Below are 14,809 nucleotides of genomic sequence, written 5' to 3'. Positions count from 1 at the left end.
ATTCCGCTTGGTACCTTCCTTTTATCTGTCTGTATATCAATGTCCACAACTGTATTTGTAAAATCATCCATAAGCAAACGTCAAATATTTAAAAATGTGAACGTCAAACATATCTCGTAATGGTAATGGAGACGGTTGTGATTTAGCAACTGGATTTATTAAATCTTAATGGATAAATCTCTCAATGGAGACATAGTATTACTGAACTTCGCTGTAAAAAATTCATAACTCCAATTATAGTAGAGTGCACCCCATAATACTAGAGTTAAATATTGCGCAATACTCAGAGCTACCATTTTTTTTTTGAGATGGTATATTTTTAAAAACTATTTTTTTATAAAAAATGCGTAAATGATAAATTTTTCAAGAAAACAATTTTTTAAATGTTTCTTTTCATAGAGAATTTTGTTGTGTGTATGTGTGATTTTTTTTAATTTTTTTCTCGCCCGTTCACGAGATATTTGGAAAACTATTAAATCGATTTGTTTTTGTTTTTGTGCTGTAAAGTTTTTAAAAATGTATTAATCAAGCTCAGATTTTATATTTATTTATTATTTATGTTTATACATCAACCCAAAAAATTTAAAACAAATCAAACAAATGAAGTGTGAACCTCGTCCGTTTTGGTATGGAGCACCCCATATGCATACAAAGCTACGTAATAGTTTCAGTGCGTTTGAAAGGTGTCACGCCACCTTTTCAAAAAGCCCAATTTTCTCTAAGAGTATTGGATTGATTTCATATATCTCCGTACCATGTTCGAGTACTCTACCGTGAACACTTCCGGAGATATGCAGTATGAAAAATTCGGTTTTTATGGAAGGTTCCACGCCCCTTTTTCCAATTGCTCCAATTTTTCTACATGATTATGCGATTAATTTCATATATCTCTATTCCATGTTCGAGTACTCTACCACGAACATTCCCGGAGACATGCAGTATGAAAATTCGGTTTGTATGGGAAGTGCCAAGCCCCTTTTTTCCAATAGCCCCAATTTTTCTTCGTGACTATGCGATTGATTTTATATATCTTGTACATAACAAGTTCCAGTTCTCTACCATGAACACTTCCAGATATATGCAGAATGAAAAATTCGATTTGTATGAGAGATGCCGCGACTCCTTTTCCGATAACCACAATTTTTCTCCATGAGTATGCGATTGCTTTCATATATCTCCATACCATGTTGGGGCCCTCTTCCATGAATATTTTCCGGGATATGCGGTATGAAAAATTCATTTTGTATGTGAGCTGCCACGCCCCTTTTTCTAATAGCCCCATTTTTCTTAATGACCATGTGATTGATTTCATATATCTCCATACCAAGTTCCAATACTCTACCATGAACATTTCCAGAGATACATATGTATGCAGTATGGGAAATTCGATTTGTATGGAAGGTGCCACGCCCCCTTTTCCAATAACTGCAATTTTTCTCCATGGGTATGCTATTGTTTTCGTATATGTCCATACCATGTTCGAGTACTCTACCATTAACACTTCCAGAGATATGCAGTATGAAAAATTCAGTTTGTATGGGAGGTGCCACGCCCCCTTTTCCAATAACCACAATTTTTCTCCATGAGTATGCGACTGTTTTCATATATCTCCATACCATGTTCGAGTACTCTACCATGAACACTTCCAGAGATATGCAATATGACAAATTCGGTTTGTATGGGAGGTGCCACGCCCCCTGCACCTAGCGGTATGAAGTATACTTTACATCCGATTCTCATACCTATAATATATCCACAAAAAATTTCATAAAGATTGGTCGAGCCGTTTAGGAAGGGTTCGACCACTAACACCGTGACACGAGATTTTTATATATTAGACTAGCAACCCGCCCCGGCTTCGCACGGAAATAAAATATAAGGCCTATGTCACTCACTGAAAAAATGATTAAAATCGATCCCGTAGTTTTGATTTATTCATTACTGCCCGTGGCCCGCACGCGTTACATTTGTAGTAAAACAATTCCCCTTTCTTTATACCATGAAGATTTCCTGCTATCTTTGGAATATCTAAATTCATACCCTACATTTTAACATATTTACTTTTTGCATTTTTACATATTTATTTTATTTTTACAACAACAATTAATATATTACAGAATGTTTTTATATACAACGTTCACAGCTTTCTTGTCCAGTGCTTCCACTGTATTTTAATTATGTGCGATTTATTAATATAGAACGTGAACAGAGCGGTTTATTTCGCTGAAAAACACTCACAACTAAAAATTTTTCAAATTTGGGTTTTCTGTATAAAAACCCTCAATGCAATGGAATTCAGTACGGCAATAAAGACATGAATTGAAAATACATACATACATACATACATACGTCCGAAATTTAATTATGCGAGAGATTCGTACATATGTACTTACATACATACGTACCGAGTTCTTTCACCATACGATCTAATTCAACATGAATGAGGTGGGGTGAGATTCCCGCATAACTTCTAATGTTTCATTCTGTTGACAGCGAACAAACACACAAACAGCTTTTTTGGAAAAAGTGCTTCTTTTGTTTAAACAATTTTGGTTAAATAAGATACGAATCAACTATTTTTTTTTGATGCAGAACGAAAGTAAATATTTCAAAGTTTAACTTCAAGTAAGTTTCATTTTAATCGGTGGATTCTTTTATGATTTATGGCTGTGTAAACAAAAAATTTACCACATTTTGTCCGATTGCCACGCCCCCTTTATATATTTCTTCACATTATAATGACATAAACCTTCCTCTTCAACCAATCTATCTATTAAAAAAAACCGCATCAAAACCCGTTGCTTAGTTTTCAAGATTTAAGCATTTAAGGGGACATAGGGACAGAAAAAGTGACTTTGTTTTATAATATGTAGTGATGTATACATAAGTGCTCAGAATAAAAAGGAAGTCGATTAAGCCGTGACTGTCTGTCCGTCCGTCGGTACGCGCACACGATAACTCGAGTGAAAAAATTGGATATCTTAAGGAAACTTGGTATGTACGTTTATCTTTTTTGCCGCCAAGGACGGATTGCATTGCAAATGGGCAAAATTTTCAGAAATACGAAAGCTGCGATATTTTAGTAAATACTGAAGCTTATTCACTCAAAATGTAAATGTAAATATCAATTTACCATGATTTTTAGGCGGAAAATAAGAACTCGTTTTTTTTTTTTTGCCTTAGATCATGTAAAAAAGTTTTATTCAGCTTGAGGCCGCTTCTTATGAAAAAATAATGTGGAAAAAAACGACAATAATTTACAATGCTCTTTCGGAGATAACCACATCTCCTCATCGGGCGTGTTCATTGAGTTCACTGGGATTCGAACCAGCGGCTCCAGGTTGTAAAACCAGTGGTATACCCACTGCACTAAGTTCGCCTTATGAACTGTTCTTGCTTTCTTCACTTTTTCATATATCAACCCTCACAGGCAACTATTCTGTTGTAGGGATGGCAAACAAAATTATTACTCCATTAATGTATCAAATGATTAATTGGAAGGCCGAAAAATTAATGGCAATTAATTAAAAGCTATTAATCGATTAATCGTTTTTCCGATTATTTTTGGTTTTAATATTAAAATAATGCAACAACTAGTTTTCAAATTTGTTTATTGATTATAATCGTATAAAAAAGAATTTAATTACAAGTTTGACGTAAATAAGTTTGTAAAAAAGTAATTTTGGCAGCATTTTGATTGTCAATCTGCTTCGGCTTTCCGAAGCTATGGGCCCGGCTTTAAAAAAAGGGTACTGATGTACCAATAAGGTGCGAATATTTGTGGGAAAGCAGGTGAAATTTTAAACACGCAGCCTTCATTTCTTCCCATGCTTCAACAGTGTTTCGTTTCCAGTCTAAAACTTGGCAATTCCGATAAAAACTTAGCTCGTCTTGAGGAAATAATCATTTTCCAAAGGTTCCTTTCCGAATCTATCAAAGCTAGTGATGTGTATCTTCATCGACATCAGTGATGTGACTTTAAGAAATAGCAGGGTTGTTTTACTCACAAGCTAAGTTGCAATTTTGGTACTTGTTTCAATTTCAATTATTTTCGTGATTTATCGATTAATGATTCGATTAAACAGAGCAAAAAACTCAATTCGACTTAATCGCTTTCTGGAAAAATTACTCGATTAACGCTATTCATTAGATTATTCTTTCCATCCCTATTCTGCTGCTATTTAGACTTGATGATGTTGTTATTGTGGTTGTTGTTTTTGTTTTCTTTAGTTAACTCGTATATTTGGAATTTTAACTTTAAGGCGTGCTCGTCCTTAATATTTTGGTTTTTTGTTATTTTTGGGCTAATAAATAATATTAAACAATTTTTATTGACCTTGAGGCCGTTTTTAGATGAGCTCTAGAGATATGCCTATATTAGACTGCATCACTCCCCATACAAAAAAATATCGGTACTGTGTTTCTATTGAAATTATAAAATCTATTATATATTAAGACGCCCACCAAAATATTTCGGTAAAATATTAAGATTTACGTGAGCTTGGCCGATTTGAATATACCTCCAAAAATTGAGTTTTTTATAAATAAAAATAGTTTCTTAAAGATTTCTTTTTAAAAAATTCCCTCAAATGACAAAACGGTTTAAGCTTTAAAAATTTGCATAAAAATATTTTAAAAAATTTTTAAAAATTTTTAACGGAATTGTAATCAAATTTGCGATGCTGTTTTTTTAACTTTTTTCAGAGATTGGTACAAGAAAAACTTGAATAACTGAGGTGTCATTGGAAAGGTATTTTCTCACCCTTTTTATTTCTTTGCTTTCAAACGATGAAAGAGGAAGATAGGATGAACGAACGTCATTCAAAGTAGAATTAAGATGTGTTGGTATTTGAAAAAAATATAAAAATTGGGAAACGAATGACTTTTTTTTGACAGAAATGAAAACAGTGGGAAAATACCTTTCTACTGAGATCCCATAAGTTTAAATCAGAATAGTTTTGGCTCAGTTATTCAAGATTTTCGTAAATCAATCTTTGAAAAAAGTAAAAAAAAATTATTACTCAAAGCATCAAAAATCTCATTATTACGATACCTTTAAAAAGATTTTTAAATATTTTTATGAATATTTTTTAGGCTTAATCTGCTTTATCATCTGAGGTGACTTTTTTCAAAAAGTTCATTAAGAAACTATATTTATTCATAAAAAACTCAATTTTTGGAGGTGTTTTCAAATCGGTCCAGCTCACTTAAATCGTAAAATTTTTCCGAAATATTTTGGTAGGCGTCTTAAAATATAAGAAATTTTGTAATCCCGGCGGAAAAACTGCAATTTTTTTGGTGATGCAGTCTAATGTACATATGTGGAGGGAGTGGGAGTAAACTTACTCGAATTAGATGATTTTTGCGAGTGACGTCCTCCAATTTAAACATTTTGCACCAAGATAATGTGCTATCTCCGCTCGGTAGCTCAACATCCTCGTTTCGAAGCTCTATTTGCCGCATTTGATCGTCCTTTCGAAAATGCGATTGAGCCTTTTGAGTAAGTACCATGGGGTGAAATGAGCGGAAAGCAGCTTCTGGGTCAGGCAATGTCCCAGGTTGGAGAGATCCATTAGGTGGGTCGTGAGTTTGGTACATATACATAAGCCTCATCGTGTCATTCTGTAAAATTGTTTAAGAAAAATTTAGAACTTGTTTTACGGGTCGCTACTAGGGTTTGGAAAAATTTAATTTTTTGATCGCGAAAATTCGACTGAATTTATATGGTCAACAATATGTCAAATTTATCAGATTTCAATTAAAACTTTGGTTAAATTTTCGCGATTTTTGTTTTTCATTCAAATTTTTTCAAACCCTGCTAGCGACTCCTACATGGAACAAAACAAAGGGGACCAGCGTAATATATCGTGCGAGACGAAATCATAAGGTCACCTCAATATTATTTCAATACAAGTTTAAGGAAGAGACGTAACGTTATTAGTATGAGGACGAAAGATATTTATTTGTCACTAACACTGATACTTGCGAAAAATTATTATATTAAACCATTAAACCATATTTTGGTCACCGTAATATAAAATTTTTTGGTAATTAATATCCACTTCTTTTTCTGGGGACCGGGAATTAATCCGACTTGGGACATAACGTGTTAACGGAACCACAACTGCGAACAAAAATTAGTAAACATAAAACGGAGGCTACTTTGAAACATCAAAAATTATGTGTTCTTTTTCAAAATAACTTGGCGGCTGAAAACTTACTATTTTTAAGAAAAAAGTACTAAATTTATGTTAGAGATGGGTAAACTCAGCACATTTGCGCTGTGCTGGCAGCCAGTGTTGCCGTTGTGCGACTAAAAGGACAATTTGACCCTTTTTAAGCGCTAATACCCTTTGATCCGACTTTTTGAAAATTTGGACTTTTTGACCCTTTTCCAAAATTATGTGCGACTTTTGCCTCTTTTCAGAGTTTTTTAGGAAATTTTAACAGAACCATGCTATGAAAAAATATTTCCCTCTGTAAGTACGAAAAAATGCATCACTTAAAACTTCTAAAGGAAATATAACTCTTCTCCTTGCAGCAACTAGATTTATGTGTATGTTTGCAACCCTTTTTGGAGCAAAGCTTGTCCCACTATTTTCTTTTCAAATTCAGCAGATTTATTCTGTTACTAGTAAAGAAAAGCAAAATAATATGGTGGCCCTTTTTTTCGTCAATGGCCCCTTTTTATGCGACTTTCTGAAAATTCTCAACAGCAACACTGCTGGCAGCGTGCACTTCTCTGGGCTACAGGGGCTAGATGAAGGGGGATGCAAAAGCCCGGCGAAAGGTAAAAATTTGAGCGAGTTGCTTCTGTGTGTGTAACCGGAATACGAGGACAAGTATGCATGAGTACTTACCAAGGATGTCAATTCTAACAAAGCCGATTCCCCAAGCTTTTTTAAAAATTACCCCATTTTTAATGGTATCCTCAGAACGAATTTGTTTAAAAATTTGAGGTAACTTATGGCGATTTCGTTTCTACAAAAAATGTTGCCTTCTAATCGCCCTCTTCTTAGTGTTTGTGCGTAGAGGGCAAGGAGAATGTTGCATTTTTCGGTAGAAACGAAATCGGCATTAGTTTCCTTTTATAAATTAAAGCAAGCAATAAATGTACCTACGATGCAGTATTTTAATTAATATAGCAGAAAAGTAGCACGCTGCATATTCTAAAAAAAAAAAATTAATTACAGTTAATACAAAGGAATTAGCTTATTATAAATACTCATTACACAGAATGGCTCGGACTCTTCTATGAGTATGAGGCGGGCAACAGCAACATAAACCCGCGCCTACTGAAAAGCAGAGAGGCGGGCAACAGCAACAGAGACCCGCGCCTGCTGAAAACCAGAGAGGCGGGCAACAGCAGCAGAGACCCGCGCCCGCCCATTGGCGGAGAGGCGGGGAACCCAAAGGTAACTCAACAGCAACTTCCACAGGTACAGCAAGGCGAACTAGCTTCCAGGTTACACCACCGGAGCCACCGTCCACCAAGCGGCAGCGGGGCCTAAAACCCCTCAGACAGAGTCTAGGGGCCTGGACGGGTCTGCGGGCCAAGGTCAGCCTCAGGAAGGAACCGCTCAGCAGCCCAGCTATTCTGATGCTCTTAAAGGCATCCGGGTGGTTGTACTGCCCTGTGATTACTCTGCAGCTGACCTATGCCCTGAGGACCTAACAAGACTCCAGGATGTGATCATGGACGAGGTCCTAAAAGGGTGGAGGCACCCTCTGGTGTTCTGTGGGGTGTTCTTCAGGTCAGGCATGCTCCTTGTGGACTGCAAGGATGAGAGGACTGCAGCCTGGCTGGAAGAAAAGGCTCCGGCTATTGAGGGGTGGAAGGGACCCGAGCTATGAACGAAAAGGGGGGAGGACATCCCGCCGGTGCACACTATCTCGGTGTTCTTCCCCAGATGCGGCGAGAAATCGGCTGCGTATGTGCTGGCTCTCATTCAGGCCCAGAACGAGGGTGTCCACACGGCTGCGTGGAAAGTGGTGTCGTGCGACGCTGAGGACAACGGTCTCAGGCTCAACCTGGGCATCGACGAGGCGTAGTACGTCAGCATTAAGAGGGCCGGATTCCACATACATTTCCGGTACAGCAACGTCTCGGTAAGGCCGTGGCGGCAAAATATGATAGGTAGCAAGGAGTCAGAGTCGCAAGACATGTGTGTTGACGCGCCAACTGACTCCGCTGCGGCCCCAGCGACAGAGTCGACCACGGCCCCACTAGCCAACCCGCTGAGAGAACAGGCACAGGTACCACCCAACCAGGTAACAGAACCGGTACAGGCACCAGCTCCGGTGAGTCCCGGGCCAAAGGCCCTCGACTACGTGCGCACCACACAGGAGCTCCTAGCGGACATTGGCAGGCTCGAACTCGATAGAGGAAGCGAGGTTGACGCGCGGCTCTCGGATATCGACGACGAGCCCCAATTATGAAGACACTAGTAGTAAAGGTAGCCCATGTCAATCTGCATCACGCGGTGGCCGCCTCGGCGGTCATTGCGAGCAGGTATGCCACGGAGGACCTTGGTATACTGCTAATACAGGAACCGTGGACCTACAGGGGCCAGGTGAGGGGCCTCAACCACAATAACAATAAGGTAATTTGGGACCTCTCCTGCGAGAGGCCCAGAGCGTGTGTAGCGCTGAAAAATAATATTAATTATTTCTGCATTACAGAGTTTCTTACACAGGATCTGGTAGCGGTCCAGACTACCTTCAAAGTTGATGGCAGAGAGATGGAGGTGGTCTTGGCTGCAGACTACTTTCTGGGGTACAACGCCAACGTGGCGCCCCTTGAGGTACAGGAGCTTCTGGAATTCTGCCGCAGGAGACGACTTCCTGTCATTCGAGGCTGCGATGCAAACGCCCACATTATGGAGTGGGGCAGTTCGGACACTAACCGCTCACCCCTGCCTTTTAGAATATATTATAAGTGAAGACCTGAGCATTCACAATGTCGGTAATGAACCAACGTTCATTACTAGGGTCAGAGTAGAAGCTCTTGACATCACTATCAGCAACAGACTGGCCAGCCCTTTGATCGTCTAGTGGAGAGTCTCATCTGAGCCTTCGCTGTCGGATCACAGGCTTGTCCGGTTTGCACTGGGAGCTGCTTGTCACACAGGTTACCCGAAGAGAAACCCCAGGAAAACAAACTGGGCCAAATATGAAGAGGTTCTTGGACTGAACCTACCAAGAATAGAGGTACAGGTTAGAAAGGTAGATTGTATGGCGCTGGGAAGACAGGGTTAATAGGCTGAACGGCACAATCTTAGATGCCTTTACGTCCAGCTGTCCCATGTCAAAGCCTAAGGGGAAGGCTCAGCCTCCCTGGTGGTCACGGGAACTCTCGGTTCTTAGGAAAGAGGTGCGCAGACTGTTTAACAGGGAAAAGCGCACCGGGAACTGGGAGGCATACTCAGTCAGTCTGACAAAGTACAATGAGTAGATTAGAAAGGACAAGCGTAGCAGTTTCAAGACCTTTTGTGAAAACATCGCATCCACTCCTGCAGCTGCTAGGCTTCATAAAGCTTTGGCAAGGGACAACACAGGCACCAGATTGGCTATAAGGCTACCTAATGGGACTTTTTTAGGTACAGAATAGGAAAGGGCACTCGCCCTGCTGTCGGCCCACTTCCCGGACGCCATTTCCACCGCTGAGGAAGCTGTGTTCCGTGCGTACAGGCCATCCCCACCGGACTGGAAGCTAGCTAAAAGCCTTTTAAACCGGCAAACAGTGCGGTGGGCTTTGGACTCCTTCGAACGGTACAAGGCCCCTGGGGTGGATGGTAAATGTCCAATGTTGCTGAAGCAGGGAGGAGAGCTCTTACTTCCACATCTGGTGGATGGTATGAGGGACAGTCTAACGCTGGCCCACATTCCCAAGGTGTGGCAAAGGGCCAGGGTCATCTTTATCCCGAAGGTAGGTAAGAGAGATTACTCTCTTGCCAAGTCATTCAGGCCGATAAGTCTCACATCCTTTATGTTAAAGGCAATGGAGAAAATTATTGATCATGAGATCAGGTTTAACACTCTGAAACAAGCCCCTCTGCATTCCAGGGAATGAGGAACCTAACCTTGCACGGGGTCGCAATCAATATCGCCACAGAGGTTAAGTATCTGGGGCTTACCCTGGACTTCAAGCTTCTGTGGAAGGCTCATGTTGATGCGATCACCTCCAAGGCCACGAGAGCGATGATGGTGTGCAAACGTCTGGCGGGAAAATCCTGGGGGTGCACTCCGAGGATCCTCAGATGGATGTACACCATGATAGTGAGACCTATAGTGACTTACGGTGCGGTGGCTTGGTATTCCAGGACTACTTTATTAACGGTGAGGCAGACCCTCTCTAAGCTTCAACGCCTGGCATGTGTTTGCATTACAGGAGCAATGCGCACATGCCCGACGGCAGCGCTGGAGGTAATGCTGGAACTCGAGCCACTGCACCTCTTAGTTGAACAGGTCGCAAAGCGAACCCTCCTTAATTTGCTAGGGAGGGCTTCGGCATAGGCAAGGTGTTATCATCCAGGAACAGGGACAAGCTAGACAGGTCGTCTTCAAAAGGAATTTCAGGACTTACACTTACAGCAAGGTGACCTGGTGTGCCTCTATTATGGAAAGGCACATACAGGCGAGCACAATACGGTGGTACACTGACGGCTCCAAAACACCTGCCGGGATTGGAGCAGGCGTATACGGCCCCAGGCTGAAGCTTTCGGTGCCCCTGGGGAACATTCCCAAGCATCTTTCAAGCGGAAGTTTATGCCATCAGTATGTGCGCTGAGATCAACATGAGTAGGAACTATAGGAATGAAAGGATACTTATACTAAGTGACAGTCAGTCGGCACTTATGGCTCTCTCATCATTCGAGATCAAGTCCACCTTGGTTTTGGAGTGTGTCGAGAGGCTTAATGCTCTGGCGGAGGTTAATGAAATCCAACTAATGAGGGTACCTGGGCACATGGGGGTTGCAGGAAATGAAGAGGCTGATCACCTGGCCAGATTAGCCGCTTCCTCGACCCCGATAGGACCTGAGGCCTTTCTGGCAGTGGGACCATAAAGGATATGCTCAGAAGGGACAATTGCAAACTGAGGGAATTGCATTGGCGTGACACCATGGGTCAACGTCAGGCGAAAAGCTTATTACGAGGTTACAATCGGACAAGATACAGGCTACTCATGAATTTTCCAAAGGATAAACTGAAAGTTATTACAGGATTTTTGACTGGCCACTGCAGGCTAAGAGGGCACATGTACAAACTAGGAATCTGGTCCAGCGACCTGTGTCGCTTCTGCGATGCCGCCAGGGAAACTCCCCTGTACCTTCTTGTTGGGTGTGAGGCTGTTGCGCGCAGGAGGTATAGGAGCATAGGGCACGTCTGGCCAAGAGAGGAGCACATACACTCACTGTCCCCGGGGTCTACTATGAAGTTTTTAGACACTCTGGGGCTGGTTGAGGAGTTGTGATGAGCTAGGGGCACAATAGACCCACCGGTCGCAGTGACTTACCCAACCAACTATCTATCTATCTATCTATGAGTAAAACTATCAACAAATTTCTCCAACTAAAAAAGTATACTTAAAAAAGTGACATTTTAAGGATAAAAAATTATAGCTAAACTATTTCATTGGAATTAAAAACCATTTCTTTATTGCATAAAAAATAGGTAGTCTGAAATTCCCTGATAAAAGCGGCTCATTCCCTTATTCCCAACATAGAGACTGGAATTTTTTCGGATTTTCAAAAAAAAAAGATGTTTCCTGAAAAAGTTTGTTTGTAAAAATGATAGCTCAAAAGAATATGAGCGTACATAAAATATGAAGGATATTATTAAATCGAAAAAGAGATTGAGTTAAATTTATATTAATGTGATTAACTATCCACATCGCTCTTCTTAACTTCACAACCAAAAATAAATACAAATATGTAAGTATTTTTTTTGTTCCAAATAAATATCTCAAAAAATATCAGAATAACATCTAAAAAAAAAGGTTGTATATTGAAACTAATTTTTTGGGACGTATAAAGTGATTTTATTTATTCTACTTGCTTTACAAAAACAAAAGAAATTTCTACATACTTCACGTTACATACATGCAATCATACATATACTTATACAGCGATTAAACAAATTCTTACATTTAATGACAACGTATGATTTTGCTTTTTAAAGCGAGATCTTTACGTGAACAAGAAACAAAATAGATAATAGCTGGTATTTTTGACTTATGCCAAAAATTTCACTTCACATATGACATCAGTGATGAAAAACGGAATGTCAATCACATGACACCAAAATTTGACGATAGTCTTTGACATGCACTGCGATGTCTACATTTGGTCGGTTTTATGATGTATTTGACACCAGGTGAACAGCTGTTAGTTAAGGCAGTTTTTGATGTCACTAATTTAGACATAATGAAAATCAAGCCTTAGATAAAGTTTTATGATGTATTTGACACGAAGTGAACAGTTGTTAGTTAAGGCTGTTTTTGATATCAGTAATTTAGACATATTGAAAACCAAGCCTTAGATAAAGTTTTAAGATCATAAAGCATATCGTCGTTTAAAGTGCAAAACCGCGTCTCAACAAAATGTAAAACCGCGTATCAGCAAAATGCAAAACCACGTATGTGAAGTTGTAGAAATTATTTTCTAGAGCGTAAAAACACTCATGTTTCAAAATGACTCTCTTTTTTATAAAGCAATCGCATTTCTGGCTGGTATATTTCAGGACGAATGGATATGGATTGAGCCAAGAGCTTGTGTGAGCAAATCCATTTTTTGGCAGCCAATGTCAGTTACGCGGTTTTGCGGAATGACCATACGCGCTTTTGTACTTTAAACGACGATATGAAATCTTATTTATATTTTAAGAATTTTTTTATATAGCTGGAATGTGTAACTATTTAAATCAGTAAATACATTTCACTGAGAGATAATACTTAAACATTTGTGGTGACGTTCAATAATGTCAATGGAATTAATGTCACTGATATTAATACACAACTGAAAAGTGAATTAATGCCAATGACTTTAATACACAGACCATATTTTCGATGACATAAACACACTTTAATTTTATGAATTTACGTCTAAATAACAAAATTTATTTTTATAACGTTACATATTTCACTTTTATAGGGTGAATCAATTCCAAAGTGACTTAATGTCAATTCCCATTATTTCACTTTTGCCCTGTGTATTAAAGTCATTGAAATTATTTCACTTTTGGCCTCTGTATTGATGTTATTGACATTATTGAACGTCATCACATTTGTCGCAGTTCCGATTGTTCCATTTTCTTGTATATGTTTAATTCATCCGCTGCATCGAAAATGTGGATTTTTAGTTGCAGAATTGCTTTTTTGCAAATTAATACGAAATTCGATTTTTTCTAGAAAAACTCGATTTTATCTGAAGTTTAGCATCACAAAGTTCGAATACAAAAATTCGCCATTTGGAAGCTATAATTCGATTGAAATTCGAATCTCGATGCTTCGAATACCGAATTTACCCATTCCTAATAAGGTGAAAATTTCTCAACTGGATCTCGGATTTCAGTCAAGTTCGAATTTTTGCGTGAAAATTTGTGGGTAGAGCTTTATAGGTGTGAAAGGGATTCTGAGAATTTTTGTGAAAAATTTGAATTTTGAAAGTTTTTATAAGAAAATATATTTTTAATATAAAATATTTTATATAAAATATTTTTTTTTATAAATTAGATTTTTTTTTTTATTTAAACACTATAAATATTCAAGTTGCATTAAAAATATGTTCTCAACGAGTGTTTTAGATTTCGTTTATATCTTCGAAAACTGTATTTATTGAGGAAAATATTTGCAAAAAAAAATTTGTTAGATCTTTTCTGTTTTTGACTTACAGCAACATTTGTGAACATTCGTGAACCATGCACGCTCACCGCCTATGCGCGCAACGTGTTCACTAGAAAGCGCGTACAGGAGCAACTAACAATTGGCTCATATTTCCGACTTTTAACGTAATCTCATATAATAATGATGGTATTTATGCTATATTTAAGGCATTTTTAGGTTAAGTTTTGCAATCGGAGGTGTGTGTTAAAATAATCCCATTAATTCCATTTTTTGCGGTTCACACACAACATTATTACCAAGGAACGGATTTTTAGGACCTAACAACCTACAAAAAAAAGGGATAATAGGCAGGAAAATACACTAGAAGGCAAAACAAGGTACTAAATAAAGACAAAAACCGAAAAACTATAAAAAAATACATTTATTTTAGAAATGTTTATTTTACAAGTAAAAAGAGAAAAACTATAAATTACATAGTTTCATTATATCAAAAATTTGTACTTTGAATCTTTGACTATTTTCTTCATCAATAGTTGTAGTGCCACAACCACAAGATGCATTTTGAAGCTTTCTGGCAGCATTTTTATTAGATCTTCGCGAAGAAAAGCCTTAAATGTACTAAACGTCCGCTCGATGTGAGTTGATACAAGTGGCGCCCAATTTAAATATGGAACGTTTTAAACTGTCATATTATCAGGAATAAGGGCTTGCGCTTTACAATTAAAGTTAGTAAAGGCGAATATCTTAAAGAAGGCAAAAAAATGCAACTTCAGATATGTATATATGGAATCAGGGAAAGCTGAATCGTGGTCATTCTTAATCGAATATACTCTATCTCTTTAGCAGAAAAAAGGCAATCCGTTCCCCGATTATTACATACATATGGGTAAATTTTCGGAGTTATATATGCATCGGTGCAATTTTTATTTCATTTTTAAGAAGTTTTTGAGGTTAGGTTTATATGGG

General features: G+C 38.6%; 1 protein-coding gene across 4 annotated transcripts in view; it reads right to left on the bottom strand.

The window, feature by feature from the left end:
* LOC118738671 (MOXD1 homolog 2) overlaps window positions 1-14,809 on the bottom strand; it is a 1,114,343-nt gene that overhangs the window by 811,425 nt on the left and 288,109 nt on the right. For all 4 annotated transcript variants that reach the window (XM_036469580.1, XM_036469579.1, XM_036469582.1 and 1 more), the window contains exon 4: window positions 5,347-5,622. In XM_036469580.1, the coding sequence (XP_036325473.1) occupies window positions 5,347-5,622 (276 nt within the window). The remainder of the gene's footprint in view (window positions 1-5,346; window positions 5,623-14,809) is intronic.

The sequence above is a fragment of the Rhagoletis pomonella genome, unplaced genomic scaffold (assembly GCF_013731165.1).
Source record: "Rhagoletis pomonella isolate Grant_MI unplaced genomic scaffold, Rhpom_1.0 Rhpom_scaffold_00005, whole genome shotgun sequence".
In the NCBI taxonomy this organism is placed as follows: Eukaryota; Metazoa; Arthropoda; class Insecta; order Diptera; family Tephritidae; genus Rhagoletis; species Rhagoletis pomonella.
Note: the sequence above shows the minus strand (reverse complement) of the source record. Positions and strands in the feature narration are given on the sequence as shown.